The following is a 16,788-nucleotide window of genomic DNA, read 5'->3' on the forward strand; positions in this document are numbered from 1 at the left end:
GCTGCCTGCTCAGGTGGCTACAGCTGCACGGGTGGGCTTCTGGGGCTGCGGCAGGGGCTGTGCCTTCACCTGCAGGTGGTTTTGGGGGCAAACGTGTAAAAACGTCCTGAGTTGTACACTTCAGATTTACCCATTTTATTGTATGTAGTTACGGCTCAAGAAAAAGTAAGTGTCCACAAAAGCCAGCCGTTCTTATCCACAAGCCAAGTCTATCTGAACTTGTTAGGTTTAAATCAAGACTAGTCAGCTCTGAGCTTCCTGGAAGCTTATGAAGAAGCAAATGGAGTCGATCAAGAATTCTGCCACTGCTTCCTGTCTGTTTGTGTGAGTTTTGAAGGAACTGATGGTTGGAGGGGCTGGGAGTCTTAGAAAGCAAGGCCTGGTGACAGCCACCCACGCTGGTGGTTACGGGAGGAGGTGAGGTGTGGATGTGTGAGGACAGATGGACAGACAGCAGAGCCTTGGGTTGTCCGTGGCATAGGCAGGGCTGGGGCTGGCTCTGCTGATGCTGGGGTAGGGAGGTGGCTGAAGGCAGACCTCAGGCGATGGTGCAGCATGAGCAGAGGGGAAGGGAGTGGAGGGAGGTGCTGGGAGGTGAGCACCCGGTGAGGGCTTGGACACTGCACTGGGACAGACACCACCACAACCACTTCAAGCTCAGCAGACCAAACTCACCCTCTTTCTCTGCAAATGAGCTCTTCTTTCTGGACTCCCTCATTTCTGTTGCTGGCAATTCCATTCTCATGATGCTTGCATTTGACTACATGGGAATCACCGTTGCTTCCTCTCTCCCTTTCCAGCACAGTGTTTGAGGCTTTCCATTGTGTCTACAGTCCATGCATGTGTTTATTCCCCAAAGACTGTCTTGTACAGGACATAATAACAGGAGTATTTATTTATCACCTGCCATGTTCTGGGCACTGTGCTAAACACTTTACGTGTGTTGTTTTTAGTTATCTTGGCAAAAATTAAAGCATGAAGCAGGTAAAATATATTTCCACTTTACAGATAAGCAAACTGAGGTGTGGAAAAGTTAAATAACTTGGCCAAGGCCCCAGGGGATGGTTTTATGTGGCTTCGGTGCCGCTCCTGTGTGTCCCTCTGCAGACCTCCTTGGTTCAGTCTCAGATAGCTTAGATACGTAGCTCCTAGCAAAGTCCCTTTCCCAGACAAGGCATTCAAATAATTAATGCTGGCATTACTTAGAGACCCCAACTGAACAGAGTTTAGCAATGCATTTACGATTAAAGAAGATCTGCTGTGATTGAGGGATACAGGTACGAGAGAGCAATACCAAATAATTTGGAGTTACCTCTCGAAGGCTGTTGGCAGAGGACCACCCTCACAGGCTCTGACCCTGGTCTTGACCTTCTCCCTGACACGGGCTTCTGCTTACAGTCCAGCGGGGTAGGGGGTGGTAGGAGGAAAGGAACACAGGAAGGGCTGTTTAACACATGTCCAAATTTCAATTCTACTTGTGCCCTGGGAAATGTCACTGCATCTACCCAGGGCAGGGGGGATGGTGACAGACATTTCAGTGTGCCCTTAGATGGGAAACCCACAACCGTGTTGAAAAACAACTGTCACTTATTGTCCCCAAATACCTGTGTTTGGCACTCGCTTCTGAACACTGCCCACACTTCCATAATCAAGATTTATCCTGGCCGTGGCCTGTGGGTGTCATAAAAGCCGACTTGTAAATATTATCAGGCACATGGACCAGCTGTCTGGAGGAGCTGATTAACCCCCAGCAGAAACTTTCCATGCAGCACGCGTGCCATCTGCAGAGAGCACTAACAGATACACACCAGGCCCTTCCTGCCTCATAAAGAGGCCATGGCAGGCCAGACCCTCGGGAGGAATTTTATAAACAGCTGGGTTGTCCTAGAGCTGGAAAATGAAAGCTCTTTCAAACTCCCTCACATTAGAAACTCCCCCTTAAAAACTTTCCCATAAAATAAAAGGAAAAAGGGACTCATGCCTGATCTTAGTTTTTAGTTTTTTTTTTTTAAATGACTGTCTTGATGAAAGGGAGTCAGTACAGCTTACGAGAGCAGAAGCCAGAGTGCTGCCTATACCTGGACTCAAATCCTGCCTCTGCCCTTTGACTAGCTGCATGACTTTGCACAAGTTACTTATCCCCTCTGAGTCCTATCACTTCCCTCCCCACTCTTTGCATGTACCCTCTCAGGCCTGGTCTCGGTAGGTATCCTGTAAATACCCCAGCTCCTTCCTTTCCCTCCACTGCGGGGGGCCATTTCTTTTATTCTCCTTGCAAATCCTGGAGCCCCACAGCCTTTGTTTTTTTCCCAAGTTCAGTTCCCCATGCCATTTACTTCTCCTTATCTCTTTCCAGTGTTTGGCACGGATGTGAAGATATTTGTGAAAGGGAAGAGAGAAGCAAACAGAATTTTAAGAGGGATGGGTGGGACACTCTATTTGGAAGTTAAGCTAAGGAAACACTGTACAAAGGGTCTGAAGCTGATCCTTCAAAAGGCATCAGGACAGCATGTGGGAAAGTGATGGTGGAGGTAGGGAAGCCACCAGAGGGGTGATGGGGACAGCTGGCGGGGGGGGGGGGAGGGTAGGACGTGACAGCCAGGGCTGAGGGTGGCCACAGTGGCTCCGCTCCACAGCAGAAGCCTGCTGTCAGGGAAACAGGTGAGGGGCTCTCACACGCCTTCCCCTCGGGCATCAGGCACCCAAGGCCACAGCCAGAGGACCCCACTCCATGAACTAAGCCTCCAGCCCTGTCAGCAGCACCCCTGCCAACATCTTTGGTTTCTGCCCTGCAACCTTCTGGATGGTTCAAGGCCAGAATTTGTAACCACAAATTCTGTAGAGCCCAGAGTCTGGGAGAAGGGGAGAGACAAATCCTGGACTGCCCCTTCTGAGGACTCTACTCACGCATGAAAGGACACTCTCCCGACTGACTGCCGAGACGAACTCCAATCTCACCCCTTCCTGAATCAAATATTCATGTCTCCAAACCTTCATCTGCTCCCCGTCCTTCTGGGTCTGTGAGTTGGGACGTGATGGGTTTGCCGCAGGGTGAACTCTCATTTAGGCCCAGGTCTCAGACCCAGTGACGCTGCAGACCCTCTCAGCTCGCCTTGACTCAAAATCACGTCCACACTTCTCTCTGGATGACCAGCGCCAATTGCAGCTGCCTGTGTGCCTTTGATTAGGGACATGGCCTGCCATCTGGCCCCACAGTAGCGTGTGTGTGTATGTGTGTGCGTGCGCACACGCGCACGTATGGGTGTGTGGGGGGAGGCATGCTCGCAGTGCAGGCATTTGGCTCCAGGACAAGAACTGCCACGTGTTAGGGAAATTCAAAGAGCCGAGCTGTCTGACCAACATGGGATTGAGCACTTGGATGGCATCTGCACCAGCCAGGGTCTCTGTTTAACCGTTTTCCTTATCACTTGAGACTGCTGAGAACGATGAGGGAAGAAATGGTGTGAAATGAAAGGATTTAGAAAGAAAGAAAGGATTGGAATTCCAGGGTGGCCATTCTGAAACCCAGTAGAAAGCACTGCCCTGCAATACATTCCAGTCACTGTTCGGCCCTGCTCAGGACGCCTAGGCTTGAGTAAGAACAACGGCCATGAAGCCTACCCACCTCCTTCAGACACGAGCTTTACGTTCTACAGGAGAGGCCTACATTCGACTGCAAACAGCACACTTAATTCTACACGCTTACCTGCTGACCACTGTGTGCAGATCCAGGAAGACAGAAAATAACCCTGGGAAATACCCCCCTGGCAGCGGGTGCTCTAAAAGTAGCCAAAAAGCTCCCCACCAGAGTGGCTGCTGATTTGGGATGTGTTTAATCTAGTCTGATTTCTATAAATCTTTGGGGGAGGGAGAATGGAGGGAGATGATTTAGAGGGGGTGGGGTGCTCGGGTGACACTGTTATTTTCTATCCTTCTTCTAGATCCCTTTTCTGTTCTTCTCCCAGCCCTTGACCCAGCTGCACTGACCTCTGACCTCTGGCTTCCTGCTGGGTTGGGCAGGACATTTGGAGGAGGCCCGAAGAGTGAGCTCAGGTATGAATTGCCTGGTCTTTCTCTGCCAAACGTGGCCTCTCGTTCTTAGCTCTGGTGGCTGCTCCCTCCCCACTGCCCTTCTGGCCTCAGTGGGTGGATATTACTTACTAGCTCTGGGATATCACCTCATGTTTGTTGGTTTCCCTAACTCTGCCCATACCTTTACAAATAACTCCTTTGTTAAATTCTCCAAGTGCGTGTTTCCGTGTTCTGCTGAGACTTCAATGGAACGATGAGCTATTATTTGACTGATTTTTTGGCCTTCCACAGCCCTCTTTCCCCAAACGCAAAGCGTCCCAGGCCTGGATGTGAGAAGGGCACCATGAACCAGGAAGACCACATCGGTGGACATTCACTCACCAGAAAGCAACACCTTGTCCATCTATTGAACCCACTACAGTCTCCCACCTGCAGAGCTATCAGATTCCTGCCAGATCAAGAAGAAAAACCTCAGCCGAAGAATGCCATTTCAAACATTTTCTGGAGGAAGGGAAGGGAAGGAGAGAGGAAGGACTGTGCAGTAAGTGACAGTTCTCAAGGATGTGATCACGAGCCATCCTCTTTAAATGCCCACCTTGTCTTGCTGTGTATTCATTGTCTTCAATCAATCTAGCCAATCCAAAGTCAGCAATCTTGCATATTAGTCCATTCCCCACTAGAATGTTTGCTGATCGCAGATCCCTGTGGATGTAATTCATTCGCTCGATGTAAGCCATTCCTGCAGCAACCTGTGGGAACCGAGGAACAGGACACGTGTCACACCATGTCTTGATGTACCTACACATCACTAAACCTGAGGCGGGAGTCAGAGGGCCACGCGGCCTACCTGTGCTGCCATATCCACAAGGTTTGGTAATTTCAGAGCTCTTCCTTCCCCATCTTTTAAGAAATCAAGTAGACTTCCTGTGAACAAAAGATTAAACCATTTCAATTTACTCTGAAAGATAAAAACACTGACAAAGGACTGTATTTGGGTTTCTTATTAGAAGTAATGAGGTGACTGAATGAATAATGCCATCAATGAAGAAAAGATTTATACAAAAAGAAAAAGAGGGTAGAAAACACTGTGTGCATTGAGAGGTAGCAGTTTCATCTTTCAGAAACAATGGTGACTCCATTTCTAAGGACAACAAAGGTTTGATAAAACCGCAATACATGGAAGGCAATTCCCTTTATGTCACAAAGAGGGACATGTGGGGATACGTGGGGAGCTGTACCACATCAGCCTCATCCCCCAGCAGCCCTGAATGGAGGAGTGACACGGGGAAGATGCTGCCCAGCTGCGTGGTTCCCGAAGGGCGGTCCCGGGACCAGCAGGGATGGCATCCCTCAGGGGATTTGTTAGACATGCACACTCTCGGGTTCTACCCAAGAAGCAGAAGCAGAAACTCTGGAAGCTGGGCCCACAAGCCTGTATTGTAAGAAGCACCCTGAGTGAATCAGAAGTGATTCTGACACAGAGCAAAGTTTGAGAATCACTGGCCTCGCTTATTTACAGATTTTAGGCCAAGGGAAGACTGAGGAATACAGAGTAGGGCAGGTAGCTCCCCCTGCTAGACCATGGCCAGCCAGGCCTCCAGGCTATCTGACACGACCAGCAGAAGCTTCAGAGCCCCTGTGACAAGCCAGCCTGGGGAGCTCAGGACCAACACCAGTGCTGAAACAATCCCGTGCAGAGGCTGGAGGTTCATGATGGCCATTCGTGACTGCTCTTATGCTTTACTAAGTTATTTGCCAAATAACCCTGGATACAAAGGACAAAGAGTCTGCCAGGAAAAAAAGAATTCCAAATATATTTAAAAAGAAAGTACGTGGAAAGGAAAAATTACACTGGTGTCCTCTGATGCACAATGCATTGCCTTTTAAGGTTGTTTCTTGTTTGCTTTGTCTATTTTTCCAAAACAAAGTGATCTTTGGCTTATCCCTGGCAATAATGCTTTGATGAGAAAGAGAAAGAGCAAAAGAGAATAAAATGTGCTCTTTGGGAACGCCTGGGTAGAACAGTCAGCTGAGCGTCCAACTCTTCACTTCGGCTCAGGTCGTGATCTTGGGATCGTGAGATCGAGCCCTGAATCAGGCTCTACGCCCAGCATGGAGTTGCTTGACACTCTCTCTCCTTCTCCCTCTGTCCCTCCCACTTGTACTCTCTCTCTCTAAAATAAATAAAATAAACCTTAAAAAACTGTGCTCTTTAAAAGCATGTCTTTCTTCATCTGATGTTTAAGAAGAGAGCTGGAAAAACACTGAGCCCACAGACCCGTGTTTGATATTAACTGTTCAGCCCTGAAAAAGGAAATTCAGCCCATGGCATTCAAAATGATAGCAAATGATCATAGCCCCCCACACCACCCCTGATATTAAAAATGAATGTTTTCAGGGCACCTGGGTGGCTCAGTCGTTAAGCGTCTGCCTTCGGCTCAGGGCGTGATCCTGGAGTTCTGGGATCGAGCCCCATGTCAGGCTCCTCCACTGGGAGCCTGCTTCTTCCTCTCCCACTCCCCCTGCCTGTGTTCCCTCTCTCGCTGGCTGTCTCTCTCTCTAATAATAAATAAAATCTTTAAAAAAAAAAAATGAATGCTTTCATTATGGCCAGGAGCTGGGACTCCTGACATGTGCAGCACGAGAAGGTGTTGCATTTCATACAGACCTGGGGGGCAAACGCAAGGTCATGGTCTGTTTTAAACATGTTTTCATTAATGAGCACACCCTTTGTGCTTCCTGATGGGATTGCTTGACTCATGCAAAAACTAGGAAAAAAACAAGCAGGCAACACCATTTCCCTCCCCAAAACAACCCCTGTGAGTCAATTGTGAGGTGGGCCCCAACCTTTATTCATGTACTCGGTGACAATGTAGATAGGCTCCTCAGACACGACCGCGTAGAGCTGGACCAACTTGTCATGTTTCAACTTCTTCATGATCTGTGCCTCCTCAAGGAATGACTCCGGGGACATTGTGCCTGGTTTAAGAGTCTTTATGGCTACTTTTGTGTTTCCGTTCCAGGTACCTGCACACATCCCATGATATTAAGTCAAATTCAAGATCCTCTTTTGATGGGAAAAAAAAAGCTTTTAAATCAATAGCTACTTGCATAAAGTTAGAGTTTAACCTAGAAAAACTTTGGTATCTTTTTTTTTGTTGAATGAGGACAATCAAATGTAAGGACTCGGTCAAATATTTTCGACAGGAAAAATGTATTTCCTTGTGGCTATATTATGGTTTATAATTCTTGTAACTTTTTTCTTATTTTGATATATGCCACTTTCCTTTTCTGGTGCTCACTCATGTGATTACAAATTGGTACCAAAAGCTCTGGACAGTTCTTCACAAGGATGAAAGTCCAAAGGTTAGAACAGGCCTGGCCATCCCATTGCTATCCCTTAGGTAGTAGAGTGAGCATGGAAAAAACTAGATGAAGTTCCATTTTATGAAGTGTGCCATTAGGAAAACAAAACAAAACAAAACATGGCAACACACTGAGGATGTCTGGAGATTACCTCCAGACTTTCAGCTGTCTGCAGCAGGTGGGCTACTTGACTGAGTCCTTGAACAGCTGACATATAAGTAAGATTACAAGTACGCTGATGAGCACTGGCAAGAAGCTCACGGTCTACTTGCCCCATAGTTCAACCAGGTAAGGAAAATTCCTCAGGTTTACTGATGGTCAGCCACAAGAACCATAGCTTCTATCAGTTAAGAGTGAAAAAATTAAACAGCAGCTAAGAGGGAACAGAAATATTTAGGCATAACATGTTAAAATCAAGTAGGTACAGAGACAGGCCTGGTTAATGATCATTGTTGCCTTATCTGTAAAATACAGGAATGGAATTGGATTATCTTTTGAATCTCTTTCAGCCCCAAAATTAAAAAAAAAAAATCTAGGATCAATGTGTATTCCATTATTAGTCCTATGACTTTGACTTAAAACTCTAAGGGAAAGAGAAAAATCTGCTAAGTTAGATTATGCCTTTTCTATTTAGAAAAGAAAACTGGTTTAAATTAAGATTAATTTTACATTTAATATAATAGATTTTAGAATTAAAAAATTCTGTAAACTTTGTCACCCTGTTCACATGGTTCATATAATTACAACATGCAACCTACAAAAATCTAAGTTATGAAAGAACAGCGGCTTAAACAAGAGTTCATTCAAACCTTATAAAATATCTGACCACTGAACATAAATGGAAAATCTGACAATCTGTAAGTGGTCTTTGCTATCTGAGTGCTGTTAGCATCCCAAAATTTTAAATAGAGATTTTCTTCTCTAGTAACAACCCAGTTAGTCTCACTGGCATGCCATCTTGATCCTGGCCTACCATAACATGATGTTCTATGCTCAGTGGGAAATAGACTCTTAATAATACGGCATAATGATTTAAAGTTGATAACTATAAAGTTTGAAAATAAATTTCTGTATGATGTCCGATTCTTCCTGACTGCATAAGTGACTGAACTAAAATCCTTGGCACCCCCAACTTCAATTACAAATTGGGCAGATGAGGGAGAGGAAGGCCATATAAAGATATTTATATATACTTATTATATAGTAGCTTACTCATGCACATATAAATGTGTATGTCTGAGTGTCCATCTCTATCCTTATTGCTCTATCTATATCTATGTAATACTTAATCCTTGCCAGGCTCTGTTCCAAGTGCTTTTGCTGTGTTAAATCTTTTAATTCTGACCCCCCCCAAACGACCTACTGCTACACATAGCAACAGGTACTTATCTTTATTGTGTTTAATTGAATCTAAGAAAGGAGGAGGATTCCATAAGCACCAACATCTGTCTCACTAACAGATGTGTTTGGGTGGGGCCAAATTCTTGGATTTTCTTTAAGCAAAGCTGCAACTGATACAAAGGGTGTTCTAAGGCAGTGGGAGGCGCCCAGTGCAGTCAGCCTTATCAACGATACGACAACCAAACTGAGAGAAGTATGAACATCTACTGAGCATCTACTCAGCACAGGGACTCTAAGTATATTGTCCTATGTAGTCCTCAATCTTATAAAGTAGGTATCATTCCAATTTTACAGATGAGGGAACTAAGGCTCAAAGAGGTTAAATTAGCCCCTTACCCATGGTTAATCAGGTAGTAAAGATTCAAACCCAGGCCCATTAAGCAAAAAAGTCGATGGTCTTTCCCTATAGCAACCCATCTATAGTATCTTACCTTCCCAGGTCTTAGGAAGAAGAAACAACGGATTCTTATTGTATTGGTTTCTTGTTCTGTGTGTGCCTGCCTTCATTAACCATATGAAGAAGGATAGAAAAGTACAGCAAAGTATTGCCATATTCTCAAAATCTGCATGTCTTGTGCCTATCTAGCTATGCAGGTTAAATGTCTTGGTCCCAATGACTGTGTGGGTGTTTTTGCCCCAAACTGTCTAATTGGCTTTGAGATGCAGCCAAAATGAAATGTGCCCTCTGCCTTACCAAGCCACACTTCAGCGAAACACCCCTGACCCAGCTTCTTCTCCAGAAACAATGAATCACGTGCAACTTCCCAAGCATCTTTAGCCAATCCAGAAGTTTGTGGGGTACAACTCGATGCAATCACAGTTAAGTTAAAACACAAACCATCAGCTTTCTCTACAGGAAAGGGAATTAATAAAGAAAACACAATCCTTATAATCCATAATTATGCATGCACTAGGAAAGATGGAAGGTGACTTGCCCTTTAGGGCGACACTGCACTAGGTAAACATTTGCATTTGAAAATGAAAGGCAAGGCATTTGTGCAGGCTGGAACATTCCTTGTACTATTTTCCAGCTTATGAATTGAAACTCATGTCATAGCATAATTTGAGCCATCTGCCAATCTTGACCACTATCTCTCTTTTGGAAATTCTGGAATTCTGAAATCCAAATCAAATGTGTAATTCCCCACTATTAGTAATTTAAACCTTCTTTCAGGTCACACAGTCTTCATTTTTCACCTTCCATCTTTGATGTTTGGGATTTCCCAAACGGGAGAGCTAGTAATAGAATAATTAATTGAGTCTCAGCATACCCATCCATACTTCCCCAAACTGCCCATTTCCCAGTCTCTTGATCAACTGCAGGGATTCTCGAGGGATCTCCCAGACATCTTTGGTTTTGACAGACAGATCGGTAAGCCTTGGCATCCCTTTATGACAGGGAACTACTAGGCGGCAGCAGAGACCTGCGGCTCTCTCTGATGGAGTGGGGACAGCAGCAGGAGAGGGAGAGAAAAGCAGAACACGTGAAACAACACTTACAGTCACACAAACCCAGCGAGCGCACAGCGTTGCTCGAAACAGTGCTACGTTGGCAGAGAACGGCACACATCTTGGAAGATTAGACACCACACACTGAAACATGTTCATTGGAGGTAGAACAGAGGACATTTTACATGTGGACTGCTCCGTGCTTCCAGGTATAATATAGGCTACACACATACAGGTACAGGTATGGCTGTTTTGGTTTCTATAGTCACTAAAGAAGAAAAACGTTTTCCGCCCAATATGCTAATATCATGTCTCTGGAACCCTGAAAATACCTCCATTGATTTCAAAAGGTACATTTGGACTACAGAATGTCAGCACGACTGTCCCCTCCCTCTCTAATATCAAGGGTTCAGGGACTTTCTTTGCTTTGAATATGTTTAAAATTATAACTTCGGTACAGGATTTTTCCATAGAATGTTAGACTGTTATAAATGAATAAGACTGAAGATTATACCTGGCAGGGGAAAAAAGAGGTCACATTTCTCTAGGATTTCTTTGGCATTTTAACTGACTCTATTCTACCAGTCAGATACTCTCGCTTCTTTGATATTTCCCATTAAAAAAAAATCTTTGCAACAGTCTCCAATGTATAATTTAGAAATCTGGTTTCAAAGTAGAAAGAAAGAAAACTGAAATCTGCAGAAACTCAAGGATGTGAAAGCACTCTATTTCCTATGTAAAAGACAAAGGAAAAAAGTTACCATTTATGGGTTATTTGGAAATTTTTTTCCCTTCCTTCTTTCTTTCTTTCTTTTAAGAATATACCTTTTAGAATCTAGCAGCGGTGAGGGAGGAAATTGCCTGAATGCCAAGCGAAACATCTGTCAGGTAAGAAAAGGTAACAAAGCACGAGGAATCAGGCAGTGACAAAGGCTGTGGAGAGCTGGTTTGTGAGATGGACAGAGCCCCGCCCCACCACACCCACTGGAGGCCCCTCAGATCCAGGGAAATCATATGTAGTGTTGTTTTTTCTCCAGGAACCAGCTCTAAGTTACTTTTTATTCCTTTCTTTTTGGTAGGATCAGGTTCTGAGATGTTTAGGCAGGAAATTATTTATGTGTCGATATTTCAAAGGCACTTTATTGTGTGGGAGAGAGAAAGAGGGAAGAGGAAAAGCCAATATAAAAACAAATCTAACTTGAGATCGATTTTTTTTTTGAGATTAAAAAATGTCTATTGCTCTTCATATCCCTTCTCTCCTTCCAGCTTTACGATGTTATTAAGGTGCCCTTTCCAACACAATATTTTCAAATGATCCAAACCCTGGGGACCCTGCTGATGTTTGGCTGTAATGAAATATATTTCGGCATTTGAAAAATCCTTACACATGCAGGCATTCTGAGTATGTCGCTTAAGCTCAGGGAGATATTCTGCTTCATTTCTACTAAATATTTCATTAGAAGCCACATAAACTAAAGCTACTCAATGCCCTAATCAACGAGTACTCCAAGTGTTGTTAATTTTTTCACTTTTTCATTAGTGTCCAGGATTAACTGATAGGCATTTCTTATTGTCATCTTCAAAAGATTGCTTTTTTTGGCGCTAAAAAATTACACACACATTTTTTAAATGAATGTGCATCGAGCAATAGTTGAGGTCAAGTCGTGTACTATTTTGGGGTTTTGTTACTGTCCTGAAGAACAATATAAAATGTGTATATGTGTGTATGCATGTATATGTATACATATATACACACACGTACACATATCACAAAAAACCTACTGGATTTAAGGGGATATAGATCTCTATCTGTACATATGTGGCTATATAAAAATCCACCTGTGTGTATATGTTATATAGTGGGATACTCCTGCTAATCTTGGAAAGAAAGTGATCATTTTGACACTTGTATATAAGACCATAGTCTTTACTAAAATGTACAGATTGCACACCTAAACACCTAATAAGTATACATTTCTAGGAAAGAGACTGATCTACCGACTATGTATAAGTTTAATACAATAGCTGGAACAGATCTAGGAGCTGTGGGTCACAGAGTCTACATCTAATTAGGAAACAGCAGTATCGGTGGAGAAGTAGAACATGATAAATGGATTGCAAACTTCATCGGGTCCTGGGAACGAAAAGCATGTGCAGTCACTCCTGTGAGTGTGGAGTGTGAACTGGGGGACCCCCTACAGGAGCCCCCCATGAGTTCCCTCCCAGACACTGCTCCCTCTCCTGTCACGGTTTCTGATGACAGACTCCAGGGGAACGGGAAAAGATGACAACTTTTACAATTTAACTTATTGCTTTGCATTTGGGAACTAGAATGTTATAGAACCTTTTGACAAACGTACGGAACTAATAATAACTATGGTAGAAAGACATCAACAGAACCTATTCAGCCAAGCCCCACCTTGTACGGCTGGCAAAGAAAACTATTTCACTGCTGACCTTGTATATGCTTCAACCCCCCCCCCCACCCCGCCGTGCCCACCCATTCCCTCCAGTATACCAGTGGTTAGTAGTTAGTGAGAATCAGTGTTACCTGAGTAATGTTGTACAAGCTGCTGAAGTGTTTCAAACTGGGCCCGGGTGGTAATGTAGTATCCGCCATTGTCAAGTTTGCGAATTTTATAATGTTTGACGTGGTCTCCTTTCATATCATCCCAGTCTCGGATTGACAGTGAGTAGGCACCTGGGAAACACAGGAAGCATTAGCAGCTCCGGTCATTTTGAGAGCTCATTTGTTTTTGGGGTCTCATTTACTTGAGTATTCTGATTAATAATTCTGAAGAGGGTGCACACACGTGCACACACACACTTCCACTCAGTAACAGAAGAAGAAAACATTCTTTCTTGCAAATGTCAGAAGATATTAGCAATTAAGTGATTTTATCCTTGAAAAAGAAATCTTCTTGGATTTTTTCCTACAACACTCTCTTCCGTACCCTTGTGTTGCCTAACATGGTATAGACCCAACTCCCCAGGGGAGCGGACGAAGAGATACACAGCCCCGCAGGCTGGGGTCGCTCTCCTCATCTTCCAGCTTCTCTTGTGGGCTCCAGTGTGTGGTTCAATAATGAAAGGCCAGTGGCTAGAGGAAAAGCAGTCCTCAGTTTTGAAAAAAATAAAAGGAATGCAAAAACGACCTGTAGGACTGGTGCCTGAGGAAGGAACTAAAAGCTGTAGAAGATCGTTAATTCTAAAGAACTGCTACAAATTCTGTGATCTTGCATGCCTGCAGGAGTGAAGCTGCCGGCCCCTGTTTCGGGAGGAACAGCTTGGTTCTGAGCCTCTGCAGTCCTTCTGGAGCTGTCTGCAGCTCTAGAGCCTGGAGGGAACACTGAAAATAGGGCTCTGCTCACAAGGCAGGGAGGATATATGCCATTTAAAAATCCTTGTACATTAGAGATAAGCCTTTCATCCCCTCTGACTAATCCACAGATTTGAATGACAACCAAGTTCTTCAACTCCTTATCTTACCTTTGGTGGTTTCACTTTCACGGATAAGAAAGGTACCTCTCGGGTTTCCAAAGGACAAAAGCTGTCGCTCAGCATCTTTTCGGCCAAGTTTTCCGAAGTACCACCTTTAAGTGAGATCAAAGGAAGGAAGCATTTTGTAAGGATCATTCACCAGAAGGCAACAGCAATCTTCCTCACCTCTGATTGCATCCTTAGCCTTTCCCTGTCCGTGTTTTCCTAGCCCCATCTAGTTCCCTTTCAGTCTCTTCCTGAGTCCATCCCTCATCTATCTCTTTCACTCTCCGAAGAAAAAAAAGTCAGATTTGAATTGTGGGTGATTTTCCTTTCCTTCCAGAGGCGACAAGAACCGGTTTGTGTTAAAACCGCCGCCTGCATTCACAAGAAGAGAAATCTAAGACCTTGTTTTGAAATGGCGACTGCAAGAGACCCTTCCCATGCACATCTACAAGACCCTGGGATTTCTGAGCATAATTACAACCCCTGGGAAATAATGAAACACAGCCTTAGTCTACATAAAGATCATTAATCAGGCACTAAAAAAAAAGTCAGTCAGAATGGATAAAGAACAAAGACATGATATTTTCAGTAACTTTGTACCTATAGCAACTTTGAAAAAAATTGTCAAGACTACCCCTAATCTGAGATGACTGCTGCCCTTGGATGCTTGTTTTCATGCTCTTCCTGGGCAGCAGGTATGAGGATTTGGGTAAATGAAAGGATCTGCCTAGCAGATGGGCGGGGATCTGCGCATGTGTGCTCCGGCAGAGCCGTGGGGACAGGTCACGATGCAGACGCGAGCACGTCCTTACAAACAACTGGCTGCTGCAGACTTCTCATATCCTCTCCGTGACAACACTCGGGTGCCATGTAAGAAGGCATCACATCCAGTCACCTCACAACCTCTGCTATTTATCTTTTATCTTCCCTTCCACTCTCCAGCCCTAACCGTGGCCTGGCAATTAGCTAGCATCTCCGTACTGGGTGCTCAATGAGCTGCAGCAGGTGCTGTGAGAATCCGAGGCAGCATTCAGGAGCGCCCCGTCGGAATCTGTGCCTAAAAACAATTTTAGAATATTCAACTGTGGAGGGATCCAGTTTCTAAAATGAAATTCTAATTCATTATACTTGAACATAGCTATTATGTGTTCACTGTCAAATTCTTTTGTGAATGAAAGAGCTTCACTGATGATAAGAAAAGACATGCTGCAAGAGAGGTCCTCAGTGACTTTTAAAGGCACCGGACTACGTAACGATCCTAACCTAGCACTAGATGGTAGAAAGAGAATCATAACAATTATTTATGAGAAATGACTTCCTGGGTTTGCATCCGTCACCCAATGAAAATGCAGTTTCATAAACGCGAATAGTAGTGAAGAGAGAGCTGTTAGAACAATGGATGGAACTAAAACAATAGCATTTTCAGATAATGGTAATTAATTGCCTATGTAAAGCCATATGCGTTATCTTCCTAAAACACTATTTTCTTCTTAAAAAAAAGTATTTTAAAAATTCATTACATTATACATATATATAATTTAAATATATATTTGGTAGGTTCCCAGTTAAATCAATGCCATGTTTTAGTGGTACCTTTTATTCTGAAAGAACACAAAGATGTTTGCAAATCTGCCCTAAAATAAAAATTCAATACACATTCCTTTATTCTCTGATGATAAAACACACTCACTAGGAGAAAAAAGGAGTGCAGAACCACTGAGCGTTGAGAGTAGGGAACAAAAGCGATCTTCTCAGAGCAAATATAAAAGAATTAAAGGCAAGACGGTGGTTCAGTTGGGGATTTGGCGGGGTGTGCAGTCTAATCCTCCTCGCCGTGCCTAAACAAATCCAGGGCAAAATGCAGTATCAGAGCCAGAGGTTGGGTCTCGTGTCTGACTTTCCTTGACTCCCTTACTTGTAAGGGAAGACTAGCAGAAGAGGCAGATCCCAGGGTATCAGGGAGGAGCACAGGTCCCTAAGTTTGGGAGTCATGGGCCAGTTTTCTTTCCCTCAATTCAGAAATGAGGGTCGTCACACAAGCTACTCTGATAGTTCTCCCTTTTGGAAGTGCCTATGAATCTCTACAGGTCAGGAGAAGGAACGATGGTGTCCCTTCTAGAATTCCCTCAGCCTACTGACCATCTTCCCAGACTGGTACCAGTGAAATCCTTGGTCCAACTAACTGTTAGTCACAATTTAGTATCAAAGAAACCAACTAAGACCCCAACTCAAAGGAAAAGAGCATCTGAAATGCATCATCAGAGGATTTCTCCGAGCTGTGGAACACACTGTATGTGAGTCACTTCTACCTGGGGCATGGAAGGTACATCTTCAGTACCCCCTTACTATTTGTGAGTCCACCGAGAAAGGAAATCGCATGCTGATCTTTAATAATTATGTACCCCCTTGACCCCCTCTCTGCCTTTGTCCTTCCCTCCCCACTCCCATTCTTTCTCCCTCCTTCTCTCTCATTTTTTCTTTCAGTAGACTATAGGCTTAGAATCTTGGGTTCACAATAATAATATATGCTCTGGCCAGAACTTCACATCTTCCTGGTTAATTTCTATCTATGGCAAGTAATATTGGGTTTTCACTAGGGTTCTGATAAAAAGTTCCCTTTCAAAGTAAGTATGTTTTTAAAAAGCAGGTGTAAAGAAAAAATATTAAGTTAATAATAGTACAAGAATTACATAAATATGGCAAAAACCGCAGCATGATGCCTGGGAAAACATGGCATCACCATCTCCTCTCAACCCTGAAATTGCTCTAGTGAATTTCTTCTCCTTCCCGCACGAAGTTAATGGCATTTTATTGTGACGGCTAACTTTTAAAAGCAAGTAGTTGAATGAAAACAACAAAACAAAACAAAACAAAACATACTCTTCTGCCTGGATAGAGTCAACTGGAGCCACATAATTGCTGGGAATGTAACCAGTCTCTCCTGTTGTCAAGGAGCGGGCTTCCCACCAATCTCCTTCCCTGCAGAGAACAAAGAGAAAAGGGAGTGAATGTGTTGACCATTTCAATATTCTGTAGTTACAGACTCAATGCTGT

The 16,788-nt window shown here is 44.0% G+C and overlaps 1 protein-coding gene and 1 long non-coding RNA gene across 7 annotated transcripts in view; one reads left to right on the plus strand and one right to left on the minus strand.

The window, feature by feature from the left end:
• LOC123792962 (uncharacterized) overlaps window positions 1-6,236 on the plus strand; it is an 80,815-nt gene extending 74,579 nt beyond the window's left edge. For both annotated transcript variants that reach the window (XR_006779824.2, XR_006779823.2), the window contains 2 exons: window positions 3,942-4,053; window positions 4,324-6,236. This is a non-coding gene — a long non-coding RNA (uncharacterized LOC123792962). The remainder of the gene's footprint in view (window positions 1-3,941; window positions 4,054-4,323) is intronic.
• The window catches only part of FYN (FYN proto-oncogene, Src family tyrosine kinase), a 205,966-nt gene that overhangs the window by 28,070 nt on the left and 161,108 nt on the right, over window positions 1-16,788 (minus strand). For 4 of the 5 annotated variants that reach the window (XM_087865402.1, XM_087865401.1, XM_045798495.2 and 1 more), the window contains 7 exons: window positions 16,615-16,713; window positions 13,738-13,841; window positions 12,800-12,949; window positions 10,071-10,235; window positions 6,880-7,059; window positions 4,880-4,956; window positions 4,628-4,781 (listed from right to left, as the gene is read on the minus strand). In XM_087865402.1, the coding sequence (XP_087721528.1) occupies window positions 4,628-4,781; window positions 4,880-4,956; window positions 6,880-7,059; window positions 10,071-10,235; window positions 12,800-12,949; window positions 13,738-13,841; window positions 16,615-16,713 (929 nt within the window). Of the gene's footprint in view, window positions 1-4,627; window positions 4,782-4,879; window positions 4,957-6,879; window positions 7,060-9,493; window positions 9,650-10,070; window positions 10,236-12,799; window positions 12,950-13,737; window positions 13,842-16,614; window positions 16,714-16,788 lie in introns of all 5 variants that reach the window. The other variant, XM_045798497.2, reaches the window with a different exon arrangement.

Source organism: Ursus americanus, chromosome 11 (genome assembly GCF_024610735.1).
Source record: "Ursus americanus isolate L20-20 chromosome 11, mUrsAme1.1.p, whole genome shotgun sequence".
Taxonomy (NCBI): Eukaryota; Metazoa; Chordata; class Mammalia; order Carnivora; family Ursidae; genus Ursus; species Ursus americanus.